This window comes from Arachis stenosperma, chromosome 8 (genome assembly GCF_014773155.1).
Source record: "Arachis stenosperma cultivar V10309 chromosome 8, arast.V10309.gnm1.PFL2, whole genome shotgun sequence".
Classification (NCBI taxonomy): Eukaryota; Viridiplantae; Streptophyta; class Magnoliopsida; order Fabales; family Fabaceae; genus Arachis; species Arachis stenosperma.
Genome location: NC_080384.1, coordinates 47602762 through 47619470, shown reverse-complemented (window position 1 = coordinate 47619470; position 16709 = coordinate 47602762). Strand labels below are relative to the sequence as shown.

General features: G+C 34.3%; 3 protein-coding genes across 7 annotated transcripts in view; 1 reads left to right on the top strand and 2 right to left on the bottom strand.

Annotated features, from left to right (window-relative positions):
* Positions 1-436: 436 nt before the first annotated feature.
* On the top strand, positions 437-1497 carry LOC130946268 (uncharacterized). Its single transcript, XM_057874943.1, has 4 exons — positions 437-516; positions 1040-1091; positions 1167-1330; positions 1434-1497. The coding sequence occupies exons 1-3, from the start codon at positions 441-443 to the stop codon at positions 1312-1314; spliced, it is 276 nt and encodes a 91-aa protein (XP_057730926.1). The 5' UTR covers positions 437-440; the 3' UTR covers positions 1315-1330; positions 1434-1497.
* LOC130946267 (potassium channel KAT3) lies at positions 861-7333 on the bottom strand. Of its 2 annotated transcripts, none has more exons than XM_057874941.1 (13): positions 7129-7333; positions 6665-6880; positions 6274-6435; positions 5845-5902; positions 5425-5742; positions 4429-4668; positions 4257-4355; positions 4144-4176; positions 3433-3618; positions 3067-3144; positions 2547-2616; positions 1856-2008; positions 861-1639 (listed from the first exon to the last, which is right to left on the bottom strand). In XM_057874941.1, the coding sequence occupies exons 1-13, from the start codon at positions 7281-7283 to the stop codon at positions 1536-1538; spliced, it is 1872 nt and encodes a 623-aa protein (XP_057730924.1). In that variant the 5' UTR covers positions 7284-7333; the 3' UTR covers positions 861-1535. The 2 variants fall into 2 exon arrangements, with proteins under 2 accessions (XP_057730924.1, XP_057730925.1); XM_057874942.1 differs by having other exon boundaries at positions 7180-7333.
* Positions 7334-13353: 6020 nt separating this feature from the next.
* Positions 13354-16709, bottom strand: part of LOC130944509 (uncharacterized) — a 29904-nt gene continuing 26548 nt past the window's right edge. For all 4 annotated transcript variants that reach the window (XM_057872851.1, XM_057872852.1, XM_057872853.1 and 1 more), the window contains 2 exons: positions 14916-15015; positions 13354-14070 (listed from right to left, as the gene is read on the bottom strand). In XM_057872851.1, coding sequence (XP_057728834.1) covers positions 14005-14070; positions 14916-15015 — 166 coding nt within the window. In that variant the 3' untranslated portion in view covers positions 13354-14004. The remainder of the gene's footprint in view (positions 14071-14915; positions 15016-16709) is intronic.

Here is a 16709-nt window from a genome sequence, read left to right as displayed (position 1 = left end):
TATATATATATATATATATATATATATATATATATATACACGTTACAACATATTAAAGAGTAAATTATCAAAAAATAAATAAATTATCTCAATTGTATTGAGATAATAATATTAAAGAATAATTTAATACTAAAATTTTCTATTTACGTTTTTTAATTTTATATTTATTTTATCTTATTTATTTATTTATTTTACAACAAAATAATGATAAATATTTACCAAATTGTATTTTATTAAAACTGTATTTCTGTAACAATATGGGCCGCGAGCAAGACAAAACCCTATAAGGCCAAAATAGTAAACTCCTGAACCACGTCTTTTACCCTATAAATTGCGGAAAATTCGAAACAAAAGCAAAAACGCGCGTTCAGTTGTTATTTGAATCTCCCATCCCGATAACCAAGTGCGGAAAAGCAGAGTGAGAAATCTCATCGGCGACGATGGCGTCTTCAGATGCAGTTCCTCCGCCACCTCACGAACCAGAACCTGAAAATCAACTTTGTTCTCTCGTCTACGGTGAGAAGCATTTTCATCTGCGCGCGCTCGTTAATTAGAGTTTTCATTTCACTAATAACTGCTGTAAATCACTAAAACGTAATTGTTCCTTCAAATCTCAGGAGATGTGATTTTGAATTTGTAAATTCGAGATGAATCATTGCGTTTTTAAGATTACAGAAGGAATTCTTAGTTATGCTTCGTTTTTCCGATTATCAGAAGATAAAACATGCAAGGAAATATAATAAAATCTAGAGAGAATTCGAATATGAAGCATATTCACATTTTTAGATCTAGTTCGAGATAGATCCTTTCTGAAAAAAAAAAAAACTATTGATAAATCTGATTTCAAGTGTTGCTGAATAAATTGGCTGAGATAGAAGACTTCAGCTACAATTTAACGAACTCTCTTTCATTCTAACTGAACTTGAGTTGTCTCAAAAGCGTGGCATCACAGAATCTTTAGCAACATTGAGCTGTTAGGTTTTTGACACCCATCACTGATTTTTTTCTCTGTTTGACTTGGATCATGGTTACCGTGAAGAGATATCACACGAAGCACAAGCGATCATGGAGAACATGCTTAAGATGATCACGTGAGATGGCTAATCACTTATTTGTTAGAGAGTGATATATATGTTCTGAAATTTTATGTTCCTTTCTGGTTGCAGTGAAATCAATCAAAATTCTGTTCTAATAGAGGAAGAGATAGAGAAATGTAAAGGCTCTGCTCTGGATAAGAAACGGACTTTGGATGAAGAGAAGAATCATTTCCAAAAGGCTGCTTATGCTGTTCTTGACATGCTCAACAGAGACTGATATACTCTAGCCAAAGGTATCACTCTGGATTTTTCCATGCTTATACAACAGATTAATTCCTCGATATTGAATGGATACCTGCTTTTGTCATTGTAAATTTGTAATATAGTTACTTACAGACTTACAGTGCATCCCGAGCTTGTTTGATTAAACCGTCTAGAAACACAGCATCATATCACAAAGACCAAACCGGCCTCATCTAGATGTCTTGAATTTGATCATTAGAAGATGTATAACTCGTCATGATCTCTTAAGACGTTTATTTCTTCTACTTCTGAGCCATCCGCCATAATAATTTTGCTCGCTCTTTTACCGAACTTTTTCTCTGCAAACATAGATGACAAAATTCAGCTCTGTCTTCTTGATTCTACCAACACAATTAACTGGTAAAATCATAATGTTACAAATGTTGCCAGTACAACAGTTTTTCATTGTAGAACATCACTCCTTGTGCATCAATTTCTTGACCTTTACTGTGGAGTAACTTCTATTGAATCAGATGGTTTATTGCTGATATGAAAAATGCTCTAAATCTACTTACCTGCTACTCTGAAAAGCTCTTCTATTGAGCTCGGGAGAAGTATGAGCTTTTTCGTGTCTCCTTTTCCCATTTTCTTTGCATTGGGATGATGACCATGGATTATTACTCTAGTGGAAGCTGGGCTTGACCATGGATTGGAATTTATAGTCCTTCCTGACATAAGTAGTAGTAGCATGAGCCGATGCTGCAAATATGGCTAAGCAGTATTAAAGCCATCTAACTAAAAAAATCTCGGTGAAATATTTGACAACTTCCTTAACCTTATCTTTTGGAGAAGTGGTTCAACACAGAAACTGTAGAAAGCAACCTTGAAAATCATACGTATCAGATAATTCTTGTTATTTAGAGTTTGATTTGTTTGTCACTGAACTAAGATTGTGATGAAGCTGGTTTTATTCATAATCAAGGTTTAGATAGGTAGCTACAACCAAGATGATGCTTTTGTGCATAACCTCCGGTTGATTTTTGTGCGCCTTTACCAGTTCATGTAAACAACTAACATACCATAATCCAATATTTCTTTCTGTTTCACAAACATGAACATGCACATAAATGTTTCCCTGATCTGTTTTACAGAATCCTGAATGCTCGTTTTTAGCTAAATGATTTTGCAAAGTTCCTACTCTAGGGTTTAGATTAAACTTAAGACTGTTAATAGCTTAATGTTTTTACTAGGCGTGATTAAGTCTACCTTCTTTACATGGTCCATCATCGTGATATCTTGAAACTTCATCGTGTGAGTCCCCATTTTGTGTTATATGCTGCAAGAAATACGGTTACCATCATAAAATATAATGACTTAATTTTGATAAAAATTTTCAATGTTGTTTTCATTTTTAAATATTTTTTATTACAGATAAATTCTTCCTTGAAACCTACGTAACATCGGATGCTTTGCATTAGCCTGTCCTTTTATATACCAAATAAATGTAATATCATGTTTGCAAAAATTATTTAACTTTTACAATAGATGACCATGTAAAATATTTTTTGTTGGACACTGTATTGAAGTTAATCTCTAAATACAATAGTCTTCCAAAACAACTTGTAAAAGGTTTTAGCCATAAGCATGAAACCATACTACCCATGATCTCAGTGCATCTTTTTCATTTTGAATTTGTACTATGTTTGTGAATTAGTTAAAACTTCAGGTTTCTTGCCTAAATCAATCAAAAGTTTTATTTGTTGATATTCAGAAGTAAAAGATATACCTCGAGATACAGGTCTCCTAGTAATTCTGATAAGTATGGTATTTCTTCTAGCACGCTGCTTCTTTGTTCCCTCAAGTACTGGGAGTATAAGTACCAATGTTAAAATAAAAAATATAGCTAAAGCCATTTGAACAGGGATATAAATGAGGTTTGGATGAAGGAAATTGGGATTGATTTCTCCGTCATTTTTTTGTGTGGCTCAAAATGCTATTTGGACCAACATTTTATATTCTGATAAATTTAGCAAAAAAATATGGGGAGTGCTCTTGAAGTGTGCTTATTAAAGTCGACTTTCAAATGAAAACAGCAATGTGTATGCATTTGTGATTCTGTTTTCTATCTTTATCAACTTATAAATCTCCAAACCTTAATGAAGTTGTTGATGATTTGTCTCCCATCATTATTAAATGGTTGCATCATCTGCTTGAACTGATGTTGGTTGATTCGTATGACCTGGGAGAGCCTCCTAGTTCTAACTGTAAAAGGTTGTGGAATATTAAACATCCCGCCGATTTCTCCAGCCATGCCTCCAGGTTCTAATTCAAACAAAAGCTGGAAAAATAAATTTTTTCTATGAGTTCGTCTATGAAATGTTAGGTTGGAAACATTGATACTACTTTCAATTCCAGAATCCCAACAAATTTAATTCTGCTAATCTCTTTAGTAGGCTGACTTGCTTATTGCTCTCTACAGTTATGCATGATACTTATTACATTTTCACTTTTATGATTTTCAGTTTTGATGAAGGTTTTCTGAAATCACAGTTCAAAGACTAAGTTTGAATTGCTTGCACAGGTTACCAGGGAATTGTTGAAGAAAACATGATCTTTCAAAATACTTCTAATCTCAGGTTGATGCATATGGTGTCTTCCAGGTCTGTGGGACACTTTCATTCTCTATAGTTCATTCTCATGTTATTGTTTTTCCCTCTTTTGATCGTTCTTTCTTCAGCATTATACTTTATTGGGATTTATGTAGTACTCTTTCTAAATCACTAGGAGCTTGCAATATTAACATTTCCCTTTAGCTAGAAAATGGTATTTTACTCAGAAAATGGTTAGTTGAGTAACATCTCACCTGTTCGCTTCCATTCTTGTGTATAAATAGATCCTACAGTTAGAAATAGTTCAGGTTTTCAGTTAAGCCTGGTGTAAGGGTAGGATTTGAGAAAGATATACAGATGTCCTTACCAGTGATCCATATACCAGAATGTAGAAATATATTGGCATCTCATTTTGCAAGATAATGTCAACCTTAGGTAAGTAGTATTCTGCTTTCATGTCTGACGCCTGTGTGATTAAGTGTCATGAGATTACCATCCACTTTATAACAGCATAGAAGATAACAAGAAAAAGATTTTACCAGCTGAATGATACACTCATCAGAGACTCCTTTAAATAAATATGCTTTATCAACTACATTGCTGAAAAGATGTTGAGCAATACTGGATCTAATTGCTTTAGGGAGGTCCTGTAGCACTTCTTGTTGCTGTGACTCTTCCATCTTAAGTTTCAATTCTTTATGCGCCAACATTTGTTCTTTCAAACGTTTTGGGAGTCTACTTTTGCTTGCATATCGTAACACTCTGTTAAAGGCATCCCTCTGTCGAGCCCGGAGGGAAAAAAAAAAAAAAAGAAAATTAGACTAATGCCGAAAATCATATAAGAAGATAAAATTAATATTGATCTTAATATTAATTCTATATTTAAAATGAACTTAATATCCTTATGTTTGAAGATCAATTTAAGCATCTAGTCTAGATAGTTTTTATATATAGTAGAGTCCCAATACAACAAAACTAAAACATATAAATGTGGAATTATAGCTTAATGTTTTGTTCCTTTATGTGTCTGTTTTGCTCCTTTGACTTCTTCTAAGAAGGCAGGAGGCAACCAAACTTAGGCAGCTGGGAAAACTTTGGTTATTTGAATTTGGATAAAGTATGTTTTCTGTTTCTAAGTTCTGCGATTTTTTTCAAAAATACTTCAAACATTTAGTTGCATTTAATTTTGTCGCTAATGTTTTTTTTTTTTGGTCAAAATTATCCCTAGATGTTAACTCCATATAAAATGTTAGGGACACAATTAAAAATTTTTAAAGATAGTTTTGACACAAATAAAAAAAGTTAAAATTGAATGAATAAAAAAATGTTTAGGACAAAATTAAATTAAATTAAATATTAAAAATATTAAAAAAAATCGCAAACGTTAAGGACTAAAAACATACTTCACATTTAAAATTTTTATTTTGTGCATAAGATTTAAAGCCAACAATGTGGATGATAGTGTTATCAAATATAATACTTAGTCAAGGGAATTAAAATTCCATAAATATTCATTGGGAAAAACGAAATATTACCATTGCAAAGGTTCGGACGGTGTTATGAACTGCCAGATTAGTCATGTTTCCGATTATATATGCCGTGAGGCCTATGTTGAACAGCATAAATAAACTACTGTAAACCTTCTCCTCTGTATTCACTGCATACAGATCTCCATAGCCAACAGTGGTAAGAGTTGTTATAGACCAGTACATGGAATAGATGTAACACAACCAGACACTCCTATATTTAAAATCCGGTAGTTCCTTGTGGAGCCATGTATTTTCGGGTGTTTTGTGATGGAAAGCCAACCAAAAATACATGCAGCCTGCGAAGTGAACTGCAAATAGCGTAACCTATGATACACCAGAGACAAATAAAGCATGAATGAACCTAGATTAGTCACTCTACATATTCTTATTCGGATTTATGCCCAAAGAGAAGATCTATTCACTTACACATATAAGTTTACAAAATCTTGTTGCAGTGTAGCTAATTCGTATGTCTTTCTCTAGCCTGGAAAATAACTAGCAGTATTTAGTTACACATGGGTAGCCGTATTAGTTATTACACATGGGAAAACAAGAAAATTTACCAAATATTCTCAGAAAATCTTAAGTTGACATAGTTTTCATATATCATATTTAAGCATAATACAAGTGAGTTTTACTTATATTCTTCAAAATATACACCCATTTGTGAGGTCTCACTAAGTGTGCTTACACAATAATTTTTCTTATAGAAGGTTGGTTACGTGGTCGAGTACACATGATATTATGATATCATTTTGTTTTTGTATTTGAAGTCAGTTATCAAACTAACCTGGGAGCATTTTCATTTTCTTTTTCTGATTTGCTTTTGATCTAATATCATTCTTATGAATGTACCTTGAGAAGAATTCGCTAACATGTCTCAATCGCCATAGTCTAAGCATATTTAGGAAACCAAAGATCTCGGGCCCGTGTCGTTTGCCTGTCAGAATTTGGTATATCTGGTCGAAAGGGAGAGTGGATGCTAGATCCATTGGGAAGTGTAACATTTTAATATATCTGACAAAGTGAAAATGCAAAAATCTTGAATAAAAATGATAGAAGAAACCCAACATATTTTCATAATGCTTTGATTGATTCGGTTATCTATGACTTAAACTGAACTAACATATTTTCATTGTGCTTTGATTGATTTGGTTATCTATGACATAAACTAAACTAAGAGAGCACGTAATAAGAAAGTAAATGACCAAAACCAGGATATATCACATTAATAAGATGTTCCCACCTTATAGCAATCTTCTTATGGTCATCAACGAGGAGATAAGTTGATCTATCCAAATAAGCCACAAAGAAAGTAAGGATAATATCAATGGCAAAGAAGCCATCCACAATGATATCAACTGGCACCAGCGACCCAATTGACAGTTCTCTGAAGGCTAGCTCGAATGGAGATGCCCATGCAGAGTAAACCACCAATGCAACTAAGAACGTTTGCCACAACCTAATCATGGATTGCAATTCCACATAGTAATGCATAAATTAATTGAAAAATAACTAATAATAGATATTTACCGATCTTGATTTATCATTCATGTTTTGTATATTGAGTCGAGACACACTTCGTCTTTTACCATAAGATGGAACGTGAAGTTCATTTAAGTCTCACACATACCATGACCTATAGCAGAGAAGCTTTTGTTCGACTCAATATTTTTCAACTATTTTTTTGAAGAAAATTAATATTCCTACCGATATCTTCGGTTATACGGAGCTATTACATATTTTCTAAGGTTCAAATACCCTTCATCAAAGTTGGTGCCAAATGCTGGTAAGAGGCTGCTGGGAACTGAGGCGAAGTGGTTTATTTCGCTCCTAGAACTACTTCTAGCTACAAATGGCAACATTGTTGGGGCCACGTTATTCCAAAATGGCTTCCTTTGATAGATAAACAAATATCAATCCTTCTTTGAATCTTTGTTATCAACGTTGTGGTATACCGTAATAGCACAGTAATATATACATACATGCAAAAGCGACAAGCCTTAGGCTACATATTAGATAACAACAAAGCTAATTATCTTGTTTGTAATTCTACCTAAGCACTAGAATCTGAGATAACAATGCAAGCCTTCACAGACTCTTTATGGTATATGGAGACTAGAGATGCAAGCGATCCAGGGTCTTGTCAGCATTGAGAACAACAAAACTGAAACCTTTGGATGTCTCGGATTTCCCTTTACGGTGTATTTAGAACACAATAAACTTGAAAAAAAAAAATACAAAAACACCAAAACATAAAGATAAAAGTTCATCCAAATCCTAAGAAAAAAAAATACAAAACATAGAAAAAAGAACCATTCAAAACTAAAAAAAAGAATCATCAAAATCCTAAGAAAAAAACATACAAAACATAGGGAAAAAAATCATCCAAAACTAATAAAAAGAATCATCCGAAATGTAGAAAAAAGAAACATAAAAAAACTAGTAAAAAAAATCATTCAAAACCAAATAGGAGGAGAAAAAGAAGAGCCGCAGGGTGGCCGACGACGACGTCTTAGACGGCGTTGCGTGGACAGTGGGGGAACTCGCAGTGGCGCATTGCGACAAGTGGAGGAGTCGCATGGATATGAGTAGTTGATCGCGCGTCGCGAATGAGGACATGGTGGTGGCTGCGTCGCTACGGATAGAGAACCGTGGGGTGCGAGTGGCGAGCGATGGGGAGTCGCAATGGGACGCAAGGATGGTGAAGCAGAAGCACAATGGTGTCTGTCTTTTCTGCGCGAACGGCAGATGAGGTGGCAGAGAAGAATGCAAGGACGACTGGTGATGACACCCAAGGACGGTGCAGGGGTGGTGCTAGCGGCGCGAGGACGAAACCGCAACAGTGTAAGGCATTGGGAAGAGGGATTGGGATTTGTGGTTTTGTGTGGTAAATGATGAGTGGAAGTAAAAATAAATTAATTATTAGGATAAGTTTTGATTCAAAAATACCATTAATGTCAATTAATCAAATTTTGAATTTGAAAAAATAATTTAAAATTAATCATTATTAATTGAGTTGTTCAATTCTTGGCTGGTGGTAGGGCTGGAAGTGAGCCGAGCTGAGTCGAGCTAGACCAAGCTCAAGCTCGGCTCACCAAAATTGAGTTTAGCTCACGGCTCGGCTCATTAACAATCGAGCCTATTTCTTAAGCTCAAGCTCGACTCACCGAAAGTTCACGAGCTGGCTCAAGCTCACGAGCTGGCTCAAATAATAGAAACATAAATACAAAATCTATAATTTTATATCAATAAATCATAACTTATATATTTTAAAAAAATTTAAGAAGAACAATTTTATATATTGTTTATCTATCAATAAATATAAATTTTTTATTTATGTCCTACATCAAAATTATATGTAATAAATAAATATAAAATTTTAAATAATTAAGATCATTAATATATATAATTATATATTACTATTTCATATGTATATATATAATATTAAAAATATAGACTAAATGCATATAGGATATATGTGTTTATATATATATATATATATATATATATATATATTCAAGCCAGCTCACGAGCTAATGAGCTGAGCTTATCCAAGCTCAAGCTCAGCTCATTTAATTTATGAGCTCAATTTCACCAGTTCACGAGTTTAGCTTGTCGAGCTATTAACGAGCCGAACTCGAGCTGACTCATGAACTGGCTTGACTCACTTCCAACCCTAGCTGGTGGACACTTAGTTCCCTATATTTTTCTATATAAAAAGAGACCAAAATAATATTTAACAAGCTAATGACAACTAAGTTTCTAAATTTTATATGAATTTTCCATGTCAACATTAAATTTGGTTTGTAACAACGTATAGAAAATAATCTATTTATATAACCATCCGGAGAATATAATAATAAATAGCATTTATGTAAGCAATCTATTATCAATTTCACAATTTTTTATATTAATATGAGTTCTGTTATAAATTCAAACAATTTTACATCTAAGTTCATTTAAGTCATTTATATAAATTCAAATTCAAAAACACTTGCGTCTTGAATGAATAAAAAATATTATAAAAACAAAATAATATCAAATAAATTGAAAATGGTCCATTATAAAAATTCGAATTCAGAAACACTTGTCTCTCGAATGAACCGAAAATATTATCAAAACGAAATCATCGTATAATACCAAATGAATAGAAAATTGTCCATTATATAAATTCGAATTTAGAAACACTTGCATCTTGAATGAACTGAAAATTAGCTCAAAACGAAACCATTGTATAATACCAAATAAACCGAAAATTGTCTATTATATAAATTCGAATTCGATGATAACGATAACGATAATATGTATTAGAAGAAGATAATGACGATAACGATGATGATTATGATGATGATGACGACGATAGAGGAAAAGGATGAAAAGGAAGTAGGAGACAAAATTTCAATAGGAGGAGGAAGAGGAAGAGGAAGAGGAAGAGGAAGAGATGTTGTTGGTGACGACGGTAACGAAATTGAAAAATAATAAAAAAAGAAGAGAAGAAGAAGAAAATGTAGCATCTGGATCAGAGTGAAGAAGAAACAAGAAAAAAAACACATAACTCAAATCACTTAGATAAACTTAAATATAAAATTGCTTGAATGTGAAGAATTACTCTCTTCATATTTGATTATATAAAAAAATTATATTCTAAAAGATGTTAATTTATATCAAAAGCCTAATTCTAATATTGCATGTTCAATTTGTTAAGTAAATTTTATTTTATAAAACTATGAAAATCATATAAAAGATTAAAATCAAAATAGTATTAAAGTAAAGTAATAACATTTATGATTTATATAACTAATCTATAATTAATTTTATAATTTCTCATATTAGATTCTTCAATTATATATTAAAAAAGTGTATATTATAAAAAATGTTAATTTTTATTAAAAAATTAAATTTTAATATTACATATTTTATTTGTTGAGTAAATTTTATTTTATAAATTATAAAAATTATAATAAAAAGGTCAAAAAAGTATTAACGTAAAATATTAATGACATAAAAATGATTTTATTAAATAATTTAAGGGATAAGTATTGTTTTAGTCTCTAACGTTAAGGGTCAGAATCGAAACCGTCCCCAACGTAATTTTTTCTTTAGAATAATCTTTAATGTTTTTTTTTCGTATTAAAATCGTTCTTTTAATTTTTTCCGGATAAAAATATATTCCGCCACTATCGGCACCTTTACCTCCAGCACCAACACCACCAAGAATAACAACATCAATGAAATCAACCCAAATTCAACAAATTAAGAAATCAGAAATTCAACAAATCAACACAAATTTAACAACTAAATCAACACAAGCAGAAGCAGAATGCAGAAAAAATCAACAAAAGCAGAAGTAGAAAGCTGAAACCGAAGCAAAAATAGATGCAGAAACTCAAACACAAAGCCAAATCAACACAAACAGAAACACAAATTTAACAAGAAGTAGAAGCAGAAGCTCAAGCAAAAGTAGAAAGCAGAGTCCAAAGCAAGGAGCAGAAGCCGAAGCAAGAAGAAGAAGCAGATGCAAAAGCCAAAGCAGAACCACTGGCAGCTCGTGGGTGACGGAGCGACAGCGACTGGGCAGATCAGCGGTGGCTCAACCTCAGATTCCTCTCTCTCTCCTTTGCGTGCCGCCCTCCTCGTGTCGGGCTCCCCTTCCCGGCGACGCACTCTACGGCGGTGGCAGAAGCATGCATGAACGGCGGCGACGTCTCCCTCTGTTTGCGGTTTTGGTGGCGGCTCGTGGGCGGACCGGCGACGATGCAGGTGTTGCGATGGTGGCGGCAGTTGTGGCAGCGGCCTCCTCCCTCCACCGGTGCTCTCTCTCTCTTTCTCAAATCATCTCTCTCGCTGCTCGTGCTCGGTGGCGAAGGAGCCAAAGGTAGCGGCGATGGCAAGAAGCGACCGTGGAGACTCGCGGTGAAGGCGATGGCCTCCTCCCCCCCCCTTCGCGTTTCCTTCCCTCCCTCCGCTCAAAACGCGTTTCCTTCCTCCCCTCCCCCAAAACGCGTTCTTTTCTTTTATTTTTTTAAATTTTATAATTTTTTTTATAAAAATAGGGATAGTTTAGGAATAAAATTAAAAAATTTATTAAAAAGGACGATTTTAATACGGAAAAAACGTTAAGGATGATTCTAAATAAAAAAAATTATGTTGGGGACGGTTTTGATTATGACCCTCAATTTTAGGGACTAAAACAATACTTATCCCTAATTTTAAATTACGTTATTTTTGCAATAATATGTGAATTATCTAATTAACTCCAACCAAATTGTTATAATCGTTTTTCATCTTTTTCTCTTCTTTTTTTTTAACTTACACACTCTTGCTTCTACTTTCTTTTCTTCTCCTCCTCTTTCTTTTTTCACATCTTTCTCTTTTGTTATCGTATTCGTCGTCGTCGTCACCACCATTGTCACCACTTCCTCCTCCTCCTCTGTTTCTTATTTTATTTCTTCTTTTCCTTCCTTTTCCTCTTCCGTCGTCGTCATTGTTATCGTTATCATCATCAACGTCGTCTTCTTCTTATATATAAATAACACTATTATTCATTCTCTTTTGAATTTTTACACTTGTTCTACTTAATTTCGCTATGTTATCTACTTATTTTTTCACTTATTTTCTTTTCAACCAAAATTTGTAAATCTGCGACTCAAATCTTCAGGAAATAAATTTAGTTCCATCACATCATTTAGTTAGAAACTTCGGTATTAAAGTGAAGACATTTCGGTGTTATTCTTTACAAATTTATGTATTATTTTATATATCAGATACATCGTCTTCTTTTTATACGTAAATGCCACTAGTTGTTATCTTTCGAATTTTTGCATTTGTTCTGCTTAATTTCGTTGCAATATCTACAATTTTTTTCACTTATTCTCTTTTTTATCAAAATTTGTGAACCTACAATTCAAGTCTTCATGAAATAAATTCTTAATTCTATCACATCATTTAGTTGAACATTTTGATGTTAGAATGAAGACATTTCTGTCTTAATTTTTAAATTTTTGTGTTATTTTATATATGAGATAAGCATTCAATTTATTAAATGTGTAATATTTTTTAAAAAAATTAATATTTCCGTCACAGTTAAAATTTTTTTTATCAAAACAAAAATTTGTGTCATGATTAAAAAATTTTGGTACTATCTTTTTGATAAATTCTGCAAAATTTAAAACTCTCCTTCCTCTTCATCATTATTATCAGAAAAAGGAAGAAAAGAAAAAAATTAAATAAAACACAGAGAACAACAGTTGCAATAAAAGAACGACTATGAAAAAAAAACACGCGAAGAAGAAGAAGAAACGCGATATACAAACATTCACGTTAATGAAAAATTGAAACATATAAACACACTCTCACTAACTCTCACTAATGAAACTGATTTTTGTTAAATTTAGACCGACTTAATTAAATTTAATTACCAGAAAAACTTAAATGTGTAACAAAATTATATTTTTTAACCGTAAAAATCTTCTCATTTATATTATTCTTGCATTGCGGGGATTTAAATCCAGTAGTATATTGAAACACATACCAAGATCATCTAATCTTTTAGCTTTTAACTATTTAACATACCAACTTAAATAATTAAGAGTAAATACTCAATAATTAATTAGCACAATTTTCTTACCACTTAGGCACTTATCTAACTGAATTTTTATAACCCTTTTGCTTCTATTTCTCAGTTATGCACATTATTAAAACCATGCGTCTTCGAAACCCACTTATTCCTTATTCTCCACACAACAAGTTCAAGTTGTATTTATCAATCTCTATCTACTGGACTACCGACTAGTCGACAACGTCGTTGTCAAGGAAAAATACAACGTAATTTAATACAGATATAAAAAATCATATCAATGATAAGAGTGAACGAAGAACGTTACAACAACCCCCCCCACCGCCCCCCCCCCCCCCCCCCCCCCCCCCCCCCGGTGGTCGGTCTCTCTCTCTCTCTCTCCCCTATTTTCTGTTTCCTTTTTTTCTTTTTTGGTATTAACTGTTGGCATCTAAAATTCACTAGCTTTCAGCTATGCCTTGTGCCGAGTAGGCCCATTAAGGGGGACAACTAGGGCTAACCTTTAGTTATCTACAAGACTTGAACCATTGCTACATTGGTAACTGGTCAAAATTCTTGAACCAGTCTACCGAAAAAAAAAAAAAAAACAATATCATGAACCAGCGTTATCGTACAGTCTGAACATCCTTTAAGATGCTTGCATCCTTAAGAGTTCTCCTCTCCAATGCTATTGTGTGTTTTAGAACTTCAGTGAGCACTCCAAACATGTAGGTGCCCTGATTTCAGGAAAGGCCATGCTACCGTTAATCTTCTGAAATTGGCAACCCTAGCAATACCATATGGACGCCTAAGATCGCGGTAAACTTCAAAACTCCAGAAACTCTTAAAAACATTGAGACAAAATAAGGAACCAATTACAACACTTGATCCCTGTTGATCTGGTTTTAACCACTCTACATAAGAATCACACTGGTCTAACTCCAGCTTTCAACGCATCTAGTGCATCAATTGACCAAAATATGCATACTTGGACGATCAACATTCTCTGTGCTTTCTTCTGGCATGTGTTACATGTACTGAGCCAACCATTGCTTACACATATCAAGCACGGGGAGTGCATTTGCATGCAGTGCCTGCAAGAACATTAATAATAAGATATGACAACTTGAATATGTTACTAGACAAACTTATACAATCCATCAAACAGAATAATGTAAGTTTATGAGTTATAATGAATGAGACGATGAAATTTGATATGTGAGGTGCAGGTGGAGGAGGTACTGATCAGTGATAATCCTGGGGCATGTTATTAACAGCCACTGTAGGAACCGCTAAGAAAAAAACGGTTTATTCAATTTCTCAAATTAATAGCACAGCAATACACTTGAGAACCTATGGGTTAAGCCAACAGCTACTTTTTCTTTTGTCTTGTGGCCTAAGCATTCTTTAGAAGGGAAAGACTAGCCATTGAGATTTACTTCGGATTGAAACTGGCATGAGGTTCTATCCAAGGAGTTACCAGACATAAGCCACCAGCAACATGCTTCTTTTTGCCCTCCATGGCCAGAACTTGCACCTGTTGGACCTCCAAGCCAGAGAAATGGAGTAGCTGCTTCAGCTGGACTTTGGTGATGAAAGGATGGTCTTAAATGTGATTTCAATGTTGTTTGATGATGAAATGGAATCAAAGAAATTAAGAGCAGACACGTAATGTGCGCCATATTTAGGAAAAGAGCTATGTCTGCTGAACACAAAAATTAAGCTCTACCCTAAAATTTCCCCCAAGGATCAATTTAAAAGAACACCTTGCATTTTGCAAGATCTACCTAGTTTGGAGAAATGGGTTCAGAATATAAAATATAAGGGTGAATCCTATGAATTTGAAGTTCAGGATGCAGCATATCTAATGGAGTTGGTCAATTGTTCCTAAATTATGATCAAATAATGCAGAAGTCCATGTCAAAACTGAGAGGTTAACCTGATGAGCAACATATTGAACATCAGCCACACTACCACTCCGTGAAGCAATTTGAAATGCGCTTTTCAAACGACCACAAACAACACAAGCAAGAACTTTCCTGCAAACACAATAATGAATAAATAAATACGTTACCTTGATTAATGAATTTAAATATGAAGTCACGTGGCACATCATGTACTCAGCTATATGTCGGTGTTTGCGGTCCATATCCAACAAAAACACGGACACGGTTACACACGTCTAGTATTTGGTTACACACGTCTAGTATTTGGTTTGCTGAGATACAAATGTTTGAGACACGGGAGTGCACAAGGCAGTGTTTGGTTAGTGTCTATGTCCATCACAGACAAGGACATGGTGGCACATGTCCACTGTTTGTTTGCTAATAATAGACAGTAGGGGTGTGCATGGCTCGAAGACCCGGCCCGGCCCCGAACACTTTAGGGGCTATTTTGCTGTGATTTCACCGGGTCCAGGGCCAGGTAAGGGTCTCAAAAATAGACCCGGTCATCATTCGGGTCGGGTCTGGGGCATGACTCGGATTAGCCGAACTCGGCCCGGTGGCCCGGTCATCATACACAATTAATATTTTGTGTTATTAGTGATGGATGATGGCTATTCTTATGTGGAATTCAAGTATTGTAAACATTAATATTTTGTGTTATTAGTTATTATAAGACTATAAGTTAATATTTTATGTTTAAAATACATAATATTGTGTTATTTGTATTGATTTAAATATTTGATGTTATTAGACAATATTAGTATTGATTATGGTTATGCTTTAATTTTAGAGAAGAGTTGGTTCTTGTTATATTTTTCTAAGTAAATTTCACCATGTCAAATAATGGTTCGGTCTTGGAAATTTGGATATTTTCATATGCTAACTTATAAGAAAGTATCAAGGTAATGTAATGTTAACAGCCCGGTTTTCACCCACTTTTTACCCGGTATATATTTCGGGCCGGGTCTGGGTCACATCAAACCCGGTTTCACCCGACCCATGCACACCCCTAATAGACAGATTTTTTATGGATGCAGTGGCATACAAATGCACATAAAATACATGTCTTCAGGGTCCCTCTTTAAAACCGGGACACTGAGACAATCTATAAGACAAGTTTTGACACTTGTCTCTAATTATTTTTGAAATTGCCAATTTTATCCTAACACTAACCCCTCTTTTTACCACTATCTTTGCTCTTCCTCTTCCCTCCTCTCTTTTCCTCTACCACTTCCCTCTCCCTCCACTGCTCCCTCCACTGCTCCCTCCGCCACCGCCATAGCCGCTGCTGCACTCCTCTCTTCATCCTCCCCTTCTCTCTAAGCCGCCTGGGCCTTTCAGTTTGCCACCAGTGCCTCCTTTCTGAACTGCTCTGCACTTTTGCTTCTGCTGCTCCATTGCCTCTTGGATGCTCTGATTCCCCCCCCCCCCCTTTCCCTTTTTTTCTGGCCAGGTCTGCACTAACTCCTTCCCCATCACCTTCTCTGCCTCTGTCGCCTCAACCCTCACCACATCCCTGTCATCTTCATTTCTGTTCCCTTTTCTTATTTTATATTAGTTTTTTTTTTAGTATTAACCGTTGAACTTTTTTACTCTGTTTCAGTTCTTTTAATTTGAATTGTTGAATTGATAATTAAATTATTGATGATATTGATTTGGATTGAGGTTGAAACATTAGTAGTGGTGGTGGAAAGTGGTCATAGTTGGGGTAAAATAGATATTTGAATTAAATAATGTCTTTTATATCATCACCAAACATGTTAAAAAAATTGTATATATTTGTGTCT

Bases quoted from the DNA above. Each gene is read 5' to 3' on its own strand.
- LOC130946268 (XM_057874943.1), top strand. From the start codon at position 441: ATGGCGTCTTCAGATGCAGTTCCTCCGCCACCTCACGAACCAGAACCT. The intron at 517-1,039 runs GTGAGAAGCATT...GTTACCGTGAAG, and splicing joins ACTTTGTTCTCTCGTCTACG to AGATATCACACGAAGCACAA. The intron at 1,092-1,166 runs GTGAGATGGCTA...TTCTGGTTGCAG, and splicing joins AACATGCTTAAGATGATCAC to TGAAATCAATCAAAATTCTG.
- LOC130946267 (XM_057874941.1), bottom strand. From the start codon at position 7,283: ATGTTGCCATTTGTAGCTAGAAGTAGTTCTAGGAGCGAAATAAACCAC. The intron at 4,669-5,424 runs GTAATATTTCGT...CGGGCTCGACAG, and splicing joins CCGTCCGAACCTTTGCAATG to AGGGATGCCTTTAACAGAGT. The intron at 3,145-3,432 runs GTTTGGAGATTT...TTATACTCCCAG, and splicing joins TCATCAACAACTTCATTAAG to TACTTGAGGGAACAAAGAAG.